Source organism: Neopelma chrysocephalum, unplaced genomic scaffold (assembly GCF_003984885.1).
Source record: "Neopelma chrysocephalum unplaced genomic scaffold, ASM398488v2 Primary Assembly neopelma1_66, whole genome shotgun sequence".
Classification (NCBI taxonomy): domain Eukaryota; kingdom Metazoa; phylum Chordata; class Aves; order Passeriformes; family Pipridae; genus Neopelma; species Neopelma chrysocephalum.
Window position 1 is genome coordinate 11185188 of NW_020897725.1, and position 18706 is coordinate 11203893.

General features: G+C 35.7%; 1 protein-coding gene across 3 annotated transcripts in view; it reads left to right on the forward strand.

Moving 5' to 3' along the window:
- Positions 1-16850, forward strand: part of KHDRBS3 (KH RNA binding domain containing, signal transduction associated 3) — a 98411-nt gene extending 81561 nt beyond the window's left edge. For 2 of the 3 annotated variants that reach the window (XM_027684471.1, XM_027684473.1), the window contains 2 exons: positions 9113-9171; positions 12480-13090. In XM_027684471.1, the coding sequence (XP_027540272.1) occupies positions 9113-9171; positions 12480-12571 (151 nt within the window). In that variant the 3' untranslated portion in view covers positions 12572-13090. Of the gene's footprint in view, positions 1-9112; positions 9172-12479; positions 13091-13993; positions 14051-16099 lie in introns of those variants that run through there. The other variant, XR_003534400.1, reaches the window with a different exon arrangement.
- The last annotated feature ends 1856 nt before the right edge of the window (positions 16851-18706 follow it).

Below are 18706 nucleotides of genomic sequence, written 5' to 3' on the forward strand. Positions count from 1 at the left end.
AGTTACAAGAGAAGCTGATTCCTAGTATGTGGTTCTTGGCAATACCCTCATTTTCCGCTAAGAGCTCAAATTTTCAGGTGGTTTTTGGAACTCTGCTTAGTAGTCATACAAAAGACAATGACATTTCTGTTTAAAAGAAGGATTTTCATAAAAAGCTGAGCGTGTGGATTTGAAACTGGCTTATGGGGATGTTGCTGTTGGTATTTGAAAGTTAATTGCTAACAGTTTGTTTGTGATGCTCAGTGTTTTAAATTTACATTGTTGAGTTTGTCAGCAATCATGCATTTCCAGGATGTATAAATATGCATTACATGCAAAACAGTGTCTGTTACTGTAGTTTTTCAAGATGTAATTCTCTCCATTTTAATGCTAGTAGGTGTTTATATTTCATTCTCTGACTTATAAATCAAATCAATCCACAGGAGTTTGATTTCTGGGGGTAGTGCAAATGGCTGGCATTTTGTATTGCTGTTGCTTGTGAACACCTGGTATGTATGAGTTTATTGGAGGTTATAATTCTGCAAAATAAAGTCTCAAAAGCATTAGCATAAACAAGCTAATGTAGCTTTTAACTGAAAACCCCTGCCATGTGGTTTCTTGCTTAATTTTTGTGCTCACATTATTGGAGGAGATTATTTTCTGCAGTTTCTCAAATCTCATTTTTAGGTTTAGATATGTGTTTTCTTTTTCAATTACCTGTTAATTTGTGACAAGGTAAAATATTCAGAAGTGCCTCAATAGCACAGGTAGTTTTAATTGTGGGCCTAGCATACGTGTTTGAATTTTTTAAAACTGATTCACAGAAATCTGGCCTGAAATGTCAGTAAACAGAAATAAGACTAAGGCAATTAGAGTGTAATTATGGCAAAAAAACTTGGGCAACTTAGCACAAGCATATCTCCTGTTGCACTCATAAAACTGCAAAATATTTTTAGAATCTTCATCATATTGATGTTAGTAGATTGCTGCACTATATAAGAAATTTTAGGATTACTTTTCATTTATACTAATTAGACTTGTTTTTAGATACAAAAAATTGTTTTGGTTTGCTTCATGACTTTAATATTAAACTTAATTATGACGGTGCCTCAATGTTTAGAATACAAATAAAAATGCATTTAAAAATAAATGCAGATATGTTGCAAAAAAGTAACAGAGGTGCGTTAGTGGTACAAAAATTAGTAACATGAATTTATAAATATTTGAGGAATCCAAATAATTATTTCATAAAATTAGTGTTTATTTTGTACAATTGGTTTAATTTTACTTAGATGATTGTACAGCATCTTAAGCTGGGTGGTTGAATTACCGTAGTGTATTTAAAGAGGATTAGTATTTGGTAGTATTTTGGATTTTTCCCTTGACTGATTACACAAGTGAAAACATGAGGAAAGGGTAGGTAAAGAAAGGATCTTCTAGCAAGTGAATATTTTTTTAAAAATATTGAAATGCTATTTTGCAGTTACTAATGTTAACTTGTGGAATTAATCATAGTTTAAAAATAATTATATGAGGGTTTCAAATTAATTGCAGTATGTTTAAAAAATAAGATATTTCAAGGTTGGATGATGAGGGTAACAGTGGAAGGAGAATATCCAGGTGCTTGGCCTCAGCAGATGCTGTATATATGGGCTTTGGGACAGAACATGGATAGTCAGGCTTCCAAATTAAAATTATCAATTTAGAAATAACTTCTAAAATGTCTTGCATAATAATTAACTTTCTACCAGCTTGACTGAGATACCAAGATAGAGAAGAGACTTCATAGACTCTCCAGACTAGAGAAAGGACATCATAAATTCACACTTGCCAGTAGATAGTGAAGAGTATATATAGGGAAGGCTTATTTTCCCTGGTGTGGAGTAGAGAAGGAACTTCACTGGAAACTCACACTTTGAAGCATCTGTTAGTTGAATGAGAATCAAGCTGCATCAGTTCAGAACAGATTTTTGTCAGACAACATGTTTTTGTAGATGAAGATTTGACACTCTTGCTGGTTGACAGTCAATATAGTGTGTCTGCTTACTGGCAGTAACTGAAAGTTGCAGTTTTCTCTCTGATTACTTTGTTGTATTCAGTTTTCTTTCAAGGGAAGAAAAGTCTTGCTTTCTGTTGGTAGAGAAATACCTATTTATTGGGCAACTTTAGAAATGGGAGACGGATGCAGGGACACTTTATAATGGTCTTAATGTTTGTCCTTGTGTTTTATTTTAGTAGAAATATTGAGAGTTGTAAATTGTACTTTTAAGCAGAATTTTTATATAATTCAGATGACAGACAATGAAAAGCAGGGTATTAGTGACCTCAGAAGTCAGTAACCATTATAACCAGGTTCATCGTGGTGTAATTGTGTTACGAGAACTGTGCATAAAGCACCTGAAATGTACGTATTGATAGAAGTAGTGGAGCTCACATGAGTTCCAGGAAACATTTGCAATTAAATGGATTGAATTGTCCTGAAGAGGAAGAGATCTGCCTTCCTGTACTTGGAGAGGCAAGGTTTGTTCCCTGCTGTGTAAGGGAAGCACTGGAAAGATCTTGAACATGGCAGTACATTGCTGTTAAGATCTGTCAGATGCTTATGATTATGCAGTCCTGAAAACAATTGAATCCAATCTCTCTTTAATCAAATGTATTCCTTGATGGCGCTTTTATTATTTTTGAATTATAATCATATAAATTGATGATGGAATGATAGCTTTTCTCTCAAATGTTCTTCAATTCCATCTGATGAGGAAGGCCCCAGATTTATAGAAAGCTGTTGAAAGTTGTACTGTTCCTTCAGTAAATTAAAAAGATAAGATGTTTTGATGTGCATCCTCTGGAGCAGTATTTTTAATAATGGAGTGGTGACATAACATCTGTGCAGTTTTTGGGGATGACTGTGTATTAGCGGCAGTGTGGTCTTGTACTCCAGTCTGTGACAAGTAACCTGATTTTGGATCTCTAAAAACATTTATGCAAGACTTGAGGGATAACCAAGAATTAGATGGAATAACACCCACAATTCTTTCCAGTATTGCAACGAACAGTTTAAAGATTCTTTGACTGATACCTCTCAGATCTTCACTGTTCTCTGCTGCTTCCACTGTCCTGAATAGTCTTGTCTGTTGAGAAAGGGAAGAAAAAACATCTTTTTCTAGTGTTACCATTGATGTTGGTTCATGCCTTTGTTCTCCATTTAGCAGTTGCAACATGTTAGGTACACACCTGGATAGTTTAAGACTTCCAGTTTAGTTTTGTCTGACACCAGTTCAAAACCTGCTTTGCAAACCAGACAGACATGGTGTGGAGTGGCTGGGGCTTGGTTCTAATTCACAGGCCAAACCAAAATGCTGACTCTATGCAACCTGAATTTTTAGTTTTTCTGCTGGTGCTTTCCTCTTTATGCAGAGAATATTTCGCATTAACATGTTTAGCATTTCTCATGTTCTGGAATGTATTGTTGCTTCATTCTATTCAGAGTTTCAAGGTAAAGCTGTAGCTCCTGCTGCTGTTCTTAAGAAGCCTTATTTGTGCCGTGTGAGTCACTTACTACTTCTACTTGCCATTTTCCTTTCCTACGTGAGAATGCAGTGGGAATGGGGTGGGAAGACTAATTGAGTTCAGACAGTAACAAGTGGACACTTCAGATGGTAAAACTGCTTAAGCAACTGTGTAGAGTTTACTAGAAGTATGTAGATAGACATAGTTCTGTACCTGATAGGTAGCACCAAAATGCAGGTGCCTCTGAGGGCATTTCACTAATCAGAAGTCAAATTTCTTACAATTTCTATCATAAAAAGTAATTTCTAAATAGTGATAGCTAAGGGAATCCTTGAGAGGGCACTCTGGTCATCTTCTATGATTATAGGTAATAGATTTGCTGTTTGTATTACCCGTATGAGAGTACAAGGAGATATAATTTAAGGAAGATTGCATTATTTTTCTGTATTTTAAAAAGCTCTCACATACAGGTCTCAATTGCTTTCTGAGATGATTATCTGTTATACAGACTGAGATGCAGGGATGAGAGTATGTACCAAAGAAACTTCTAAGTATCAGAACTGGGCATTAAATCAAAATGTATATACAAAATGCAAGAAAAGATGTGGATCTCCTCTTGACATCCTGGATTTCTGCTGTCCTGTAAGCTGAGTTACAGAATATGGTGTTCTAGTGAATCCCCAGAAGCATTGAGAGCAGATGCTCAGTGTTCAAGACAGTTATGGAGTTGGGAGCTTCACTACAGTTATTTTTGCCTGGACACTCTTCTTGTTTACTGTTGACAGAATGCTTTTTGTTATCAGGAGCAGCTGAGCATGATGATCTGATAGGAATAACAGAAAGAGGCTTGTCCTTGTGGAGGAGTTCTCTTCAGATGTGATCATATCAGTCAGGGTCTATCATATAAGAACTCTTGTTAGAGAGATCCTCATTTGTTCTTTCTACTTTGCTGCTGTTCTGTGCAAGGCTGCGTAGAAGGACAAAGCTGATGTTTGTGGAGCCTTAGTGTTTGTAAGGGTTTTATTGCCACTTTCTGAAACTGCCCTGGCTTATGCCTGAAGGGATCAGTCCCAAAATTACTTGATCCTAATGTGCAAAGGAATAAACAAATTTTGGTCATTTTTTCCCTAATGAGCATTACATGAAGTTCAATTGGTTGTTAAAGCTGGTTTTTTTATCGCTGAAGTTGGAGAAGGTTTCTGATCACTCAGTGTTTAAACCTGAGAGCCAGGCTTATCAGTGCTTAAGTCTGGGATTTTCCAGTAAGCTAAAAGCTTTCAATCAGAGACCTTTTAATCTCCCCTTAGCAATCAGGCTCCATGCCACGCTGCTTCTGTTTCAAACACAGAAATGGCATAATGACCACTCTATATTTGTTACAGACATCTTTTAGAGAGCTGTGGCAATCACATGAATTAATCACAATATGTTTTTACTTCCTTTATATGTTTTTGGAAGTACACTTGCACTATGTGGTTGACCTGCCTGTTTTGGGTTTGTCCCAAAAATAGCCTAGTGACCTCTTCAGATATGGAATCATAGAATCATTAAGGTTGGAAAAGACCTCCAAGATAAGTCCAACCTTTGACTGAACAGCACCATGTCAACTAAACCATAGCACTAAGTGTCACCTCCAGACATTTCTTGAACAATTCCAGGGATAGTGACTCCATGCCCTTCCTGACAGCCCACTCTGATGCCTGACCACCCTTTCAGTGAAGAAATTCTTCCCGATGTCTGGCCTGAATCACCCCTGGCACAGCTTGAGACCATTTCCTCTCATCCTTTCACTTGTCTGAGAGACGAGACTGACACCCACCTCACTACATGCAACCTCTGTTCACACGGTTGTAAGGAGCAGTAAGTTCCCCTCTGAGCCTCCTTTTCTCCAGACTAAACACCTCCAGGTCTCTCAGCCACTCCTCATGATTTACTCTCCAGACCCTCCTCCAGCTCTATTGCCCTTCTCTGGATTCACTCCAGCACCTCAATATCTGTCTTGTATTGAGGGACCCATGAGAATTAGGCTGAAATTACCATTCTGTTGATATCTGTCCCAAGAGAATATTCTCTACAGAGAATAAGCTAATAATTTATATAGTATAAAAGGTAGAAGTTCCTTGAGGCTTAACCATCATGTCAAGAGCAGTTACTCCTATTTGTTGGGTTTTTTTCATAAATATTTGTTCTATTATGGTTCATCAAGATATTTTCGGAAACAAATCAGCTTTGCAGAAAAGCCTGAGAAATTCAGGTCATATTCCACAGGACCTTTGAAGGCTTGTGTTGAATACTTCTGAATTGAAGTATTTCAAGGCACTTCTCACAGCACAGTGATTCTTGAAAAATGGCAGAAAGCTTCCCAGTCCTCTGTTTCACTGGGTAAAGCCTTTGAGAAGCATTTCTACTTCGCTAGTGATGCAGGGCTAAAATCTGAGTTTGCTCCTCTCTGTCTCAGACTGTTTCTCTAACAGAGAAAACAGGCACTTCCCCCTGGCCGTACTTAAACTACTTAAACCTCACTTCATACTTTCTCTAAGCATTGTAGGATTACTGCCCAGCCCTCAGTAATTAGAAACAACATACTTAAGTTTATTGTTGCATGCTAATTTTTCCATAGCATGAAGTGGTTCTGAGTTTTTATGGTGATGGGGAAAATCAAAGCATTTTTTCTTTGCCACCTCTGTCTTCTCTCTTGACAGTCCAAAGCCATTGTGCTGGAATGGAAATACAAAGGAAGTTAAATATGAGGAGTTATAAGCAAAAGCTCTGTATGTACAAAATATCTGAATCACAGCTGATATTCCAGTGTTGGTTGCACTTCTGCCTTTTTCCTTCATGGTTACAAAGATGCCTGAAAACTCAGCTGGCTATGCCATGTAATCCAATTATTCATCTAAAAGAGTAAATGCTTAGAGAAGTAAGGAAAAGTTAAGAAAACATCCTCAAAGAGACACTTCACATCTGAAAATGCAAAACCTTCAAACACAGTGTTCCATGTTTAGTCTTGCTGGGTTAAAAAGGAAAGGATCCATGTCATTTTGTTTCCTTTTTCTGAAAGGAGGGAGTCACATGAGGTTAAAGAAAATACACTGGTTTTGTGGATTTGTTCTCCTTTCTCTGAGAAAAAATGAAAGGAAGAGAAACAACTTGAGCTGCCTAATCTAGTCTTCCTGCCTGTGACAGGGGGTTGAAATTAGGTGAACTTTAAGGTTCCTTCCAACCCAAGCCTTCCTATGATTCTATGAAAAGGGCTTTCCTTGCAGAATTTCAAGAGAAATAGTTTAAATTATCTTCAGTTGGAATGCTAAGATGTCAGAGAACATATATAAAAAAAGATATAAAAAAAGAATCTAAATGTCAAGGATGCTTTTAAAACAAAAGTTTGTATCATACCTACTGTCCACAGGAAGAATTGTTTAATATAGCTACTTAAATCCTCACAGCAGAATTGACCTCAACTATCTCAGTTATCTCAGTTAATGAGTTAAAATTTACAATTTAGAAGTTTGGTATTGCAGGTTGCTTTGACTGGGTTTCCTTTTAGCAGGTGATTTGCTTTAAAAAAGAAAAATATATAAGCTGTAACTTCATATACAGCACTAAAAAAAAAACAACCCATCCCCAGTTAGCTTTGGTCTTGGTTGTGAACTCTGTGGGCTATTCAGATTCTTGCAGATTAAACAAAAAATGCTCTTTTTTTTTTCACATAGAATTTCTTGCAGCATCTGTATGTACCCTTTTCTTTGGGTCTTAGTCTTTAAGTTGTCTCATGTGAAGCTTTGGGTTTGTTTAACATACGGTTGACTGGAGGGGGTTGTCATTGCTCATGGAGCACAAATGAAGTAGAGCAGAGAGCACTGAATTGCACTGGGCAGCTTTACTTCCCATTATGACTTGTACCTTTTGGACAGATTATTAATTCTGAGGGGCTTCTCTGTTAATAAAGATGGGTTATGATGTCCTTTCAGTAAGTAAAAGGTTTCTTCCTTTCTGATACTTATTTGTTTTGCAGTTTATGTGCTGTAAAGAGAGTCTTTTGTTTAATAGATATATCAGATCTGTGAAATGAGACCCTGCAAAGTCATTCTGACGGGATTGACAGACACAGGAAGAGGGCTCAGCTGCTGTTGGCTTCTAAACTCAATGACAGCCTTAAAATAAATAATCAAGTATTGTGTGGAAAGAGAGTGAATGTCAGTTTTAAGTCGGTTGTCAGAATAAATACTGTTTTATCACTGGCTTCTGCAGGACCCTTGTTATTCTGGGGTCCTCATCACATGGACTGAGAAACCATAGATAACATTTAGGTTGTATAGAGAGATTTTTATGGGTCTCCATAGTGCATTCTGTTAAAGTTTTTGTTTAGGAAGTGTTATACCAGCAATAACAAATACTCACCCAGACTTTTTTTATATATGCATTTGCACACACCAGAACTGTATTTTTTTCTGTCCTGGTTACTTTGTGGGATTTAAAACTTTTGAGTTAAAAAAAAAAAAAAGCCAAACCCAAACTAAACCACAAACAACCCAAAACCAACAAATTTTCTTTTGTCAGTTTAGAAGTGATTGTGATGTTTGTTTTATATAAATGCTTTATCTGCTAATTCATGTTAAGGCTATAAAATTGGGATTTTTTTCTCTGGTGTTTATTTTGTTAGCAATCAATCTCTTGTTAGAAACATTTTGTCGATATTAGTAAATACTTGCTAGTGATCATATATTAGTGATATCCTTCTCACTCAAGAACTAACGACTTGGTAGCTAAAGTTTGTAGAGTATTTTCCAAATACCATCAGCCCTGAGTCTGGCTGTGGTTAGAAAGAAAAGGAAAGAAACAATTAAGGCACTTGCTGTTGATGTCCTGTGAACTGTGTCAAACACTACCCCTAGCCAGACTTACATGAAATATGAAAGCATAATGGCATAGTCTATAGCCAGGATTGTTCTTCAGTTTCTGTTCAGAGATCTTATTAAAAATGTAAATACCATTATGAAATGAAAGACTGGTTTAGGCCATGGTTATGGTATTCATACATACTTTTGAATCCTAAAAACTACTTATTTCTGCTTCTAATGTAGATCCTATTTTCATTTCCTGCCTGACAGTTAAAATGATAGAATTTATATTTGTGCACATCTCTTGTTTTGAAGACATTGGAACTTGTACAGGTATAGCAGCTATATAACCCTCCAATCAGCAAGTTGCTTGTCCTTTATTACATTTTTATCAGTGAATTCAAAGATCCAGAGGCAAAATATTAGGCAACAGAAGATAATGAAGAGGAGTTTATATGATAAATTGGTTCAGTACCTACACCTCTGATTCTTTCATTGGTGCTATAAGGTCTTCAGCCTTCCAAACTGTAGGTATAATTTTAAATAAAAAATTCCCACATCCACATTTACAATGTGAATGAGGGGCTCAGTGATGGAAAAAAATCCTAAATGAAAGTAAATATGGTTTCTAAGTAATGAACAAGTAGAACCTCAGTTGTCACTGTCTCATGGATGCTTGTCTATATCCTTCAAGCTGTCTTTTCAAAGGTGGAATGTGTAATAAGCATTGCTGCTCATAACTGGTTTATTTCTTGTTTTTTTCCACTTCTCTCTTCCCCCCACAGTGGAGCAGATTACTATGACTATGGTCACGGCCTGAGTGAAGAAACATATGACTCTTACGGTGAGTGGTTTATGAGCTGAGTGACTACAGTAGTAGACTCTTGAAAAAAATATAATCAAAGAACAATTTCCATAAGGAAAGTCTCAGTTCTGCAGTGGATAACAGCTGCTCAGGGATTCCTGTGCTGTCACAGAGCTCCTTGTGTGCTTATTGAGAAAAATACTGAAAGGGGTCTCTGAGGTCTGTTAGATAATGTAGTTGTGTGAAACTAAAATCAAAGAAATAGAAAAAAAATCAAATCTAAATCGTGCTGCAAGCACCCATTTCATGTCACATTTAATGAGATTTAAAGAGAAAAATGGGAGTGTAGGACATTTTTCCAGAACTTTTGGCTGCCAAAAGCAAATACCTCTAGTGTGACGTAGCTGGCATTGAGCCTTGGTACAAGGTAAGAATATGCTGAAGCTCCCAGCTGAATCAGGGCCTAATTGAGTGTGTTTTAGTCTTGTATGGTCTTTTTGTACTAGTTCATTTTCATGCATCAGTCTTGGGAAATCAAGCAGGGAGTCATTATGTAAAGGTTAGGGAAGTACTTTAGGTAGCTAATAGTCATGAGGGCAATGGGTTACTCTCTATTATATAGAGATAAAACAATGCATAATAAAGCAAAAAACATATGCTGGTGGTAAAGATCACATTTTTTTTAATACAGAAGTGGGATAGTGACAGGTTTAATTAAAGAAATCTGTTATAAAGAAGCATAAAGCATGTTAAAAGGCACCTTTGCTTAAGGGATAAATGTTAAATCTTTGGCTAGAGATCAGAGAAATATAATCTAGGCTTCTCAAATCTCAAACATTTGAGGGTTGTTAGTAACTAGTGTAAATGTTGTGATTCTGGGTAATGAATGCTTCAATGATTTTAAAGCTCTACTAAGTTTTCCATGGTCTATTTCTCTAACTCCATTTGGGTGCTTCCTGCTGAAAACTAAAATGACCTCAACTAAGTTGTGATAAATCCACCTAATCCGGTAGTTTGCCCGACATCATCTGCTTAAACTAATTATTTTGCTTAAGGGGAAAGTCAGTTTATCAAAAGAAGGTCATTTGGAATTCCTCAGTCCCCCAGCACTTTCAGTTGGTGTTGATAGATATATAGCTTAAATCTTTATTTCAGCATTAAAATAAACTGTTTGCCATTATAAGCCTGATATTTCTAAGACTATTTCATTAATGCAAAATTGATGGGGGGTGAAAATGTATGAAACTGCTTAATGTAGATAGACTGATGGGGAAAAATATGGATTGTGGTATTCAAGGTTGAAAATATGGATTTTTCATTGCTTTTGCATTTAAAGTTGGTTTTCTATTTATCAAAGCACAGCCACTCAGAATATTAAGTGATGTATTTACTCAAGTTGAGAGGAAGACTATAAATACCTTGAAAAATGATTATGGGTTGCAGCCACTGAAGTTTTTGCACATATAAACACTTATACATTTTATTTCTTAACTAGCTGATGTTCAAGTATATCCTTTAAATGCAGAGTTAGAGACTAATAATCTGTATATAAAGAACATTAGATACCTCAAACTAAAATTCCTAAGACTGCATAATGAACAGATGATTGGCTTGTGCTGGCCAGGAGGGAACTCAGATTCTCAGGAGGTACTTGAACTTCCTCCTCTGAGAAACTCAGGTGACAATCCAGGGAATGTAGGAAGAATATCAATATTTGTAGTATTTGGAGCCCTGAACAGCACCAAAATGAAAACTGATAAACAGTAAGGGTAACTCTTTACCCTACTAATTTGACCAGTTGCTCTAAAAGGAGCCAAGTATACCCCTTAAACTGTTGCCAAGACAGCTTTTTACATTTGAACAATTCCTTGCAGTGGTGTTTAAGAGCTACGATATTAATTCTTACCCCTCACTCAGCTGCCCTTACTGTTAGGCCCAGGTTCTTTCTCTTTTTTAATGTAAACCTTGCAGTCTGTGCAATGAGGAAGCACAAGAGGTTGATTCTTGTGTGTGTTATTTTGTTATCAGAGTCCCGTGGAACTTGCCTGAGGTGCAAGTTTAATTCTTTCAGCCTTACACCAAATTTGAACTTGTTCCTTTTACCTCCTAGGCAAGTGTCCTGACCACCTAGGTATGATTTATAACCTGGACTCTGCAGGCAACCACCTACATTATTAAAAACTAGCTAGGATGAGGCTTCTGTGAGGAGATGGTGAAACTTAACCCTTGACGTATGGGATTCTTGTCACCTAATTTCAGATACTTCCTGTTGGAGCAAATTTCCTTAGCATTCAAGGGGTTCTTTGACTTCGATTTTATTCTTTTTGACTACAAAGACAAAGTGATGCCTACATTTTAGTCTACCATAGGTTTGGATTACACCCTTAGTTTCTGAATTGCATTTTAGGGCAGGGCAATTCTAGTAGCTATGGAAACACATACACTGTTTTAAGGTCTATTTGCTTTTGGGGTTGGGGGTTTTTTGTGTCTTTTTTTTTTTCTTACAGGGGTGATATAAACAGTTGTAAATTTTATTTTTTAACTAGCTGACTAGTCTGATTTGTTTACCTGGTTAAATGTGCCTAAGTACTGTTTCATTATACTCTGTGTTTGGTCCTGTGTTTTCCCTCTTGTAAATGCTTGGCACAGTAGGTCTGACTCTCATTTAAGATAATAATTTTGCTACCTTTTTTAATATTTATTACCATTAAAAGGTGGTAGGATTATAAAGCATTAAATATAGCACGTTTTTTACAAACTTATTTTATAGTCAAAATACTCCTTGTCCTTTTAATTTTTTATAATCTACCTTCCTGTTTCTTGCATTTTAGACGAGATGTGTGTTTACAGTGAAATGGAAAATTGGCCTTAGGATGTTAGAAGCCACAGGTGTTTGTAGTGATACTTGAGGCTTGGGTTGCATATTTTGAATTAGGTCTAAACTGGTACTGATGCAAAGAAACTTATTTCTGAGGGCATCTTATTTGCTTATACATAATTCATAACCTCCATTCATTTAATCCCAGTGTAATTATTGATAGGTCTGCTGCTGGAGCTGACACTTCTGTGCATTTGCAACAAGCAGGTCCAGCTGAATGCCAGAGCCCTAAATATCTTTGCCATTAGCTTATCACATTCTCTGCTCTTATGTGCTGAGGAATCATTGTGGGATGGCTCATATAGATGTGTTGTACTCAGATTTTTTTGGTTCAAGTGTTAGACTTCACTTTGTACACTGGTTTTGGTAAACAAAATGTGGTTATCTAATTAACAGTTAAATAAGGGGAAAATAAGTACAGCATCTGAGAACACTGGAAGGGGTCTAATCAAGTTTTCCTTTCTTGTAGGGCAAGAAGAATGGACCAACTCACGACACAAGACACCTTCTGCAAGGACAACAAAAGGAGTCTACAGAGACCAGCCATATGCCAGATACTGATTGTACTGTCTGATGTTGTGAAATATCCAATCTCCACCAGTCCTGTATACTGTTCAAAGTAATTTTTTCTATGAACAATCCCTTTTTATTAACTCAAAGTGCATAAAAAATCTGAATGGATGGACTGAACTTTAAAATATTTTGTTGAAAGAACAACCTGGACAGAAAGATATGTAAAACAAGGAACTTTGTTATTTCCAAACTGTATTTGAAAAAATAGGTGATCAAAAAATAACCTTTGATTAACTAGTGTTAAACAAAAAATAGGTTTACTAAATACGTTAGTCCATTCTTTATAACATAAGCGTAACCTTTTATTTTAAAGGTTTTCAACACTTTAGTTTTTAGTTTTTATTTTCAGCCATTTGCTAGATTTTCTCTTTGCAAACATGCATAAAAAGGAAAGCAAACTACAAATGCGAATAATGTGGTATTTTGTAACTCAAGTCTTGAAATGTTCTGTAGTGTTAAGCAAAGTTTTACCCTTGCTTGATACTAAATAAACTTTTGAAAGAAAAATCAGTGTGTGTGAGATTAATTTTATGCTTTATCTTATAATAAAACTTCATAAATAGTAGTAAACAGGGAGAAATGTTTAACAGTGATCAGCATAAAAGGCTCATATTAAACACTGCGCAACTTCTTTTAAAACAAAATGGTTTAAACCTAAATGTATCTCTCTATATACTCACAGTAGATATAAATGCTGTTTAAAGTATCCAAATGGTATGGATCTGCTTGAGTGCCACATTAAATCAAAATACTTTTGTTTAAAAAATGGTTTAAAATAGCTAATGAATTTTCTGGAAAAGATGTGACTAGTTTTCATCTTGTTGAGCATTCTTTCACTAGTGCAACTTTGGAATTTTTATGAGAATTTTGATACGTTAATGACCACCTCGCTCCGTGCTGGAAGCAATAAACACAAAGCTTTTAAAGACTTTCTGACTTGACTAATTGAGGTCGCTTTCGTCAGAGGCAGAGGATGTGTAACCCTTAAAACGGTCTTCATTTGCCAAGGTAAATAAATCAAATTAGATTTTAATCTCACTTAAGTTATCTCAGTATAACCAATAAAAACAGGGAGGCTACAACTTAGAAAGTTTCCTTTTAGAATGTAGGAAAGGCTTTGAGGACACCTAAATTCTCATTTTAAAACGTTTAATTTGTATCAGTAATCTAAAAAGCCTTAGCTTAGCTAGTTAAATTTGGACAAACTATTCCCTATTAAACAACTGTAAAACCTCATAACCAGTAGTTTGTAATATATTATTTTTCCATAAATTCTAGTAACTTAAACATTACAAATGCTTTTTGTTAAGCATTAAGTTTCTATTAATTATAGTTTGATTTACATTGTTTTCTTTAATTTTAAATTCTTTGAACTTTAGTAAAATTACCTCTTTTTTCCTCTCTTGTCAGGAAACCCACCTCTTTGGGCAGCCAAGAGAACAAAAACCTTAATCTTCTGATGCTTTGGTAGGTATCTTTACTCATCTGGGAAATTATTAAATAAATAATGAAGCTTTTGATCAGGTCCTTAATTCTTAATTCTACACAAGACTTTAAGTATCATTGGCTCTGTTCAATTCTGGTGGGAAAAGTAATAGTTTTAAGCTACCCTTAATGAGGACATTAGGCTGTCACAGTGTGTGGACACTCCTCTGGCTGTGTATTGAAAGGTGTACATAGTTATGACAACATTTCAACCAATTAAGTAATTCATTGCACAGAGGAAGCTGAAGAAAATGTATGTAATTTGATGCTAGTACTGTTAAAATGGGAATTTAAAACTCTAATCTGGTCAGCAAACATGCCTAAAACTTGAAAAACACATTTTGTAGACTGATTTTCCAAGTCAAGCATTTCTGCACAAGTTAGCAGACTGATTTTTGGCACAAATTGAAGGAGAACAAATCCATTGAGAAACATTAGCTGAAGAATAGCTGGCTCTACTGTTTAACTGTGTTTATGCTCAGGTGGTGTATATTTTAAATAGAAATAGGGGTTTTTTTCTATTTGGAATGGTAATTCTCCCTGCTAACGTCATGATCTCAGTGCCTTTAGTTGACAAGGCTCAGATAAATAGAGCTCTCTACTGTGAAATACTGCATACATTGCACTGCCTCTGTATACCACAGTAAATTTAAGAGGCTGCTGTCACATGCTGAAGGAACCTTTTGTGCATACAAAATGGCTTTAGAACAATTTTGAGTGTTTTAAGGGTTTAAATCAAAGGACTCTTTAGGGGTAGGGGAGCTTGGAGAAGATTTCTGCCCTTTGGGGCTCAAGGGGCAAAGATTTAATAACAGCTACTAGAACTGCTATGGCAAAACTGAATATATAAATATATTTTAAAAATATTTATAGTAGAATTGGCCAAATCTCTCCTTGTGTTCACATCTTAAATCACATAGTATGATGAGTTACATAGGAAGTGTTCATCTGCAAATATCAAGTGTTATATTAAACATATACAGTGAAACTTGAAGGATTGAAAATAAAGTATCTAGTGGCAGGGATGACTAGTAGGTAAATAAGTGAATTCAGAAGTGAGTTCAGTGTTCTATACTGTCAACCCAACTCTTTTTTTTTTTTTTTTTTTTTTTTTAATGCCATCTTTTCTTGGTTCCTCCAGTTACGGAGGATGAATGTATCAGCAAGCTTGTGTGCCACTTCTCTGCTACTCTGCCTTAAAGTCTAGAAACTTAAAGTGGTTTAAGTTCCTTTTGGCAGGGGAAAAGTATGTTTCCCTGATAGCAGAGGCTGTTTGGGTGCATCATTGAATGATTTCCATATGGTTTCATGATATTAACTAAGTCTTCCTGCTTCCAAAGCTCCACGTTGATAACTCTTAAAATCTTTCTTTCTCCTAAGAAAATGTGTTTTCATGCCTCTTAAAAAACAAAAAGTATCAATTATCATGTCCTGTAGAGGTGTGCTCTCTATAAACTGCATCGGTTCAAACGGTTGATATTATCTTCAAAACTATGTATTTGCAGTGCAAAACTTTTCTTGACAGTTCCTAAAATAACATACACTAACAGTGTTCTGCTATTGCATTTCTCCTGTGGATTTTTTGGTTTTTTTTTCTATAATCTCTGAAGTGAAATCCATTAGATTTTGAATAGAGAGGAAAAATAATCTGAGAAGGTCTCTAAATTAAAAAAAAAAAATCAATGTAGGGGGCAGCCTTTCTTCCATTGTAACAAATTAACCTAGAAGTGTGTTTTCATTCTAGTAGAGTTTTGTACTCTGACACTGGTCTGTTACTGTATGTTACCAGTCAAGCAAGTAATGTCAATGCTTATAATTAATCATATCATTAATTTGCCTTTATTGAACCTTTTTATAACATTTGCACTGAATTTCAATGATAGTTTCTGCAGTGGTTTCCATAAATCTACATACATTAATTATATGCATAATTGCCTGATTCCACTGCTTATAATCTTAACAGTCTTCAGAGAATTCATGGTCACCAGTCTCAGGATATATACAAATAAATTGTATTTTGCTCTCTTTCAGGAACTTCTGCCATGTTAATTATGGACTGCTTAGAGCATTGTACTTATCCGTGTGCCCAGACATCAGCGAGAGGCTACGGAGTGTGAAAATCCTGTTCAGTATTTCTTGTATTAAAGCCTTAAAGTGTATAACAGTATACACTTTTTAAAATAATTGTATATTTAAACTCTTAATTGTATAGTGATGCAACAATGTTTTATTTGGAGTTCAATAAAGAATTTTCATCTAAGTTCCTGTTACAAGCAATAACACAACCTCCCGTTCCTTCTGCTTCCTTTAGTGACTGTTTTTAGCCTTATGCAGCAAGTGTAAGAGAGTGTGTGAAGTCTCATGACTAGAATTTAAATGCTTTTGGAAATAGCTCGTCTAATGTATGAACAACATGGATAAGTTAAAATGAAGATGGGTGGTTTGTGCTGAGGCTTTTCCTAATAGCTGATTGTAAACAAGTCTGCTCAAAACAAGACTCTTGGGTAGAAATGATGCTCCAACTTCCATTACCTTCAAAAACATGAAGGTCTTTAATCCCTGTCAATTATACTATGCTGCTTATTCTCTTTCACTTGGTGTTTGATGCATAGAAGTGTTTTCTCTAATACACAGTCACAGGTTTTCTAGTAGTAGAGTCTTGGATGTGGTTTTTACACCTTGATAAATCTTGTATCCAACAGTCATGTTTCCTCAGTGCTTTCTGTTTTATATTAATTGTGATTGTGATAATTTGTAACAGAAATAAAACTCTGATAATTTAGTTTGTGTTCTTTTTCCTGAATACTGCTTGCAAAGCACGTGTGTTCCGTTCCTCTGTTATGGTTCCATCTGATGCGTTTTTCTTCACTGAAACTCAAATTCATCCCAACAAAAGTATAATTTGGTTCTTTGTTCTATTTTGAAAATAAACAATATCAGATGATATTTTCACACCAAAATGCCACCTCTTTAGCAGGTTTTCATAACTTCTAATTCCATATACTGACTATTGAAAAATGGCTTTGACATTATGGGGATATGGCTAAAATTAAGATTTCCTATTAACCTTGTCATCAATCAAAGAGTCTTGAGTAAGAGATAATTTTTAATACCTGGAATAAACTGACCTTAAAAAAAAAATCTATCTTTTTAAACTTCAAATATTTAAGGTGATTTTATTAGCTAATATCTCAATCTGGAGAAGTTTTCCCTGCTGTCATCTTCTACTGTGCTAAAACTGCATTTTTAAAGTGTTTTCCACAGCAAGCAATAGTAATTATTTAAATAAATGAAAAGCAGAATCAAAAAAACCCTTTGAATAAGCACAGGAGATATATAATAACCATTCCCTTCAGACTGACAGGCATGAACCTCTGGAGTGGAACAGCACCTAACATTTTAAATGCAGGCCAAATATAAAAACTGTATATAGATACTGTGTGGGGAATTTAGATAAGCAGAATGCAATTTCACTTACTGTAATTTGGACTGGACACTAGGATTACCAATACAAGCTCATTTGGGGAGTGCTATGAACGATTCAAGGAGTGAAGTATCAAGCCTTCCACTCTGGAGTTGTGAACAACAGAGCTCCTTAATGGCAATACTGAAATATTTTGCTAGTATGACTTACCTTTGATAGTCACGTATTAAAGCATCTCACAAATGTGATAGTTTTTCTGAAGTCTTATTTCATTACTGAGTGGCCCAACACAGGAACCACTGGGTTCCAGTCGAGGTGGGCTGACTGCAGACCATCCAGCTGTTTGTGTTACAAGTACTTTACTTCATTTCACTGAAAACTTAAGCACTGATTGTCTCCAGCCTTTGCAGCCTGGACTTCAGGCCTTTTCAACCCAAGCCATTCTCTGATTCTATCACTCCATTTCTGCTGGGTTTTATTCTCACTAGGTAAAAAATTATGTCCTGTGATTGTGTTTTGAGTGAAATCTGGGTCTCATTGGAGCAGCTCTGTCATTCACTTCAAGAGCACACATAGACATTCATCCTGCCTGTGCTGCCATCAGTGACTTTACAGTGGGACAATCCTGATGACAGTTCCATGATACCAGTTCTCCGTGACATCACCTTACTTAAAAGGTTTTGGGCAAGGACATGAGCCTGCCTTCAAATGAATTGTCCAGTCTGCATCACAGCATTTTCAATAGTGTCTTGGGGATGTCCCCACATTTAGATACGTAATAAATGCATGAAATAATGTCCCCTGACTGAATTAGAACAACTTTGAGGTCATACATCTTTCTAAGTGATGTTGCAGAGCATGCATTTCAAATTGGAACTTCATCCTTCTGGGCAAAGGAACTAGAAGTTCAAAGCTCAAAATGCAAATAGAAACTTGAAATGTGTATATAATGATTTGGGATAAATAGAATCAAATCTGTTCTTAAGAGTGATTCTGTTTCCATTTCTGCATACAGAACTTTGCAATTTTTTTTTAAAACTATTTTAGCATTATAATTGGATTTTTGTAGTAAGTTCACAAATGTGTGCTAAAAGACCAAAGTTGTAGCAGAATTTCCAGGTTACCAATGTCCAAGAACAGCAGTGCTGTTGCAGCTGAAGTAAATGCACACAAGAATCAGAATATCTTTGACTTTTTAATTTTATGAAGAAGAC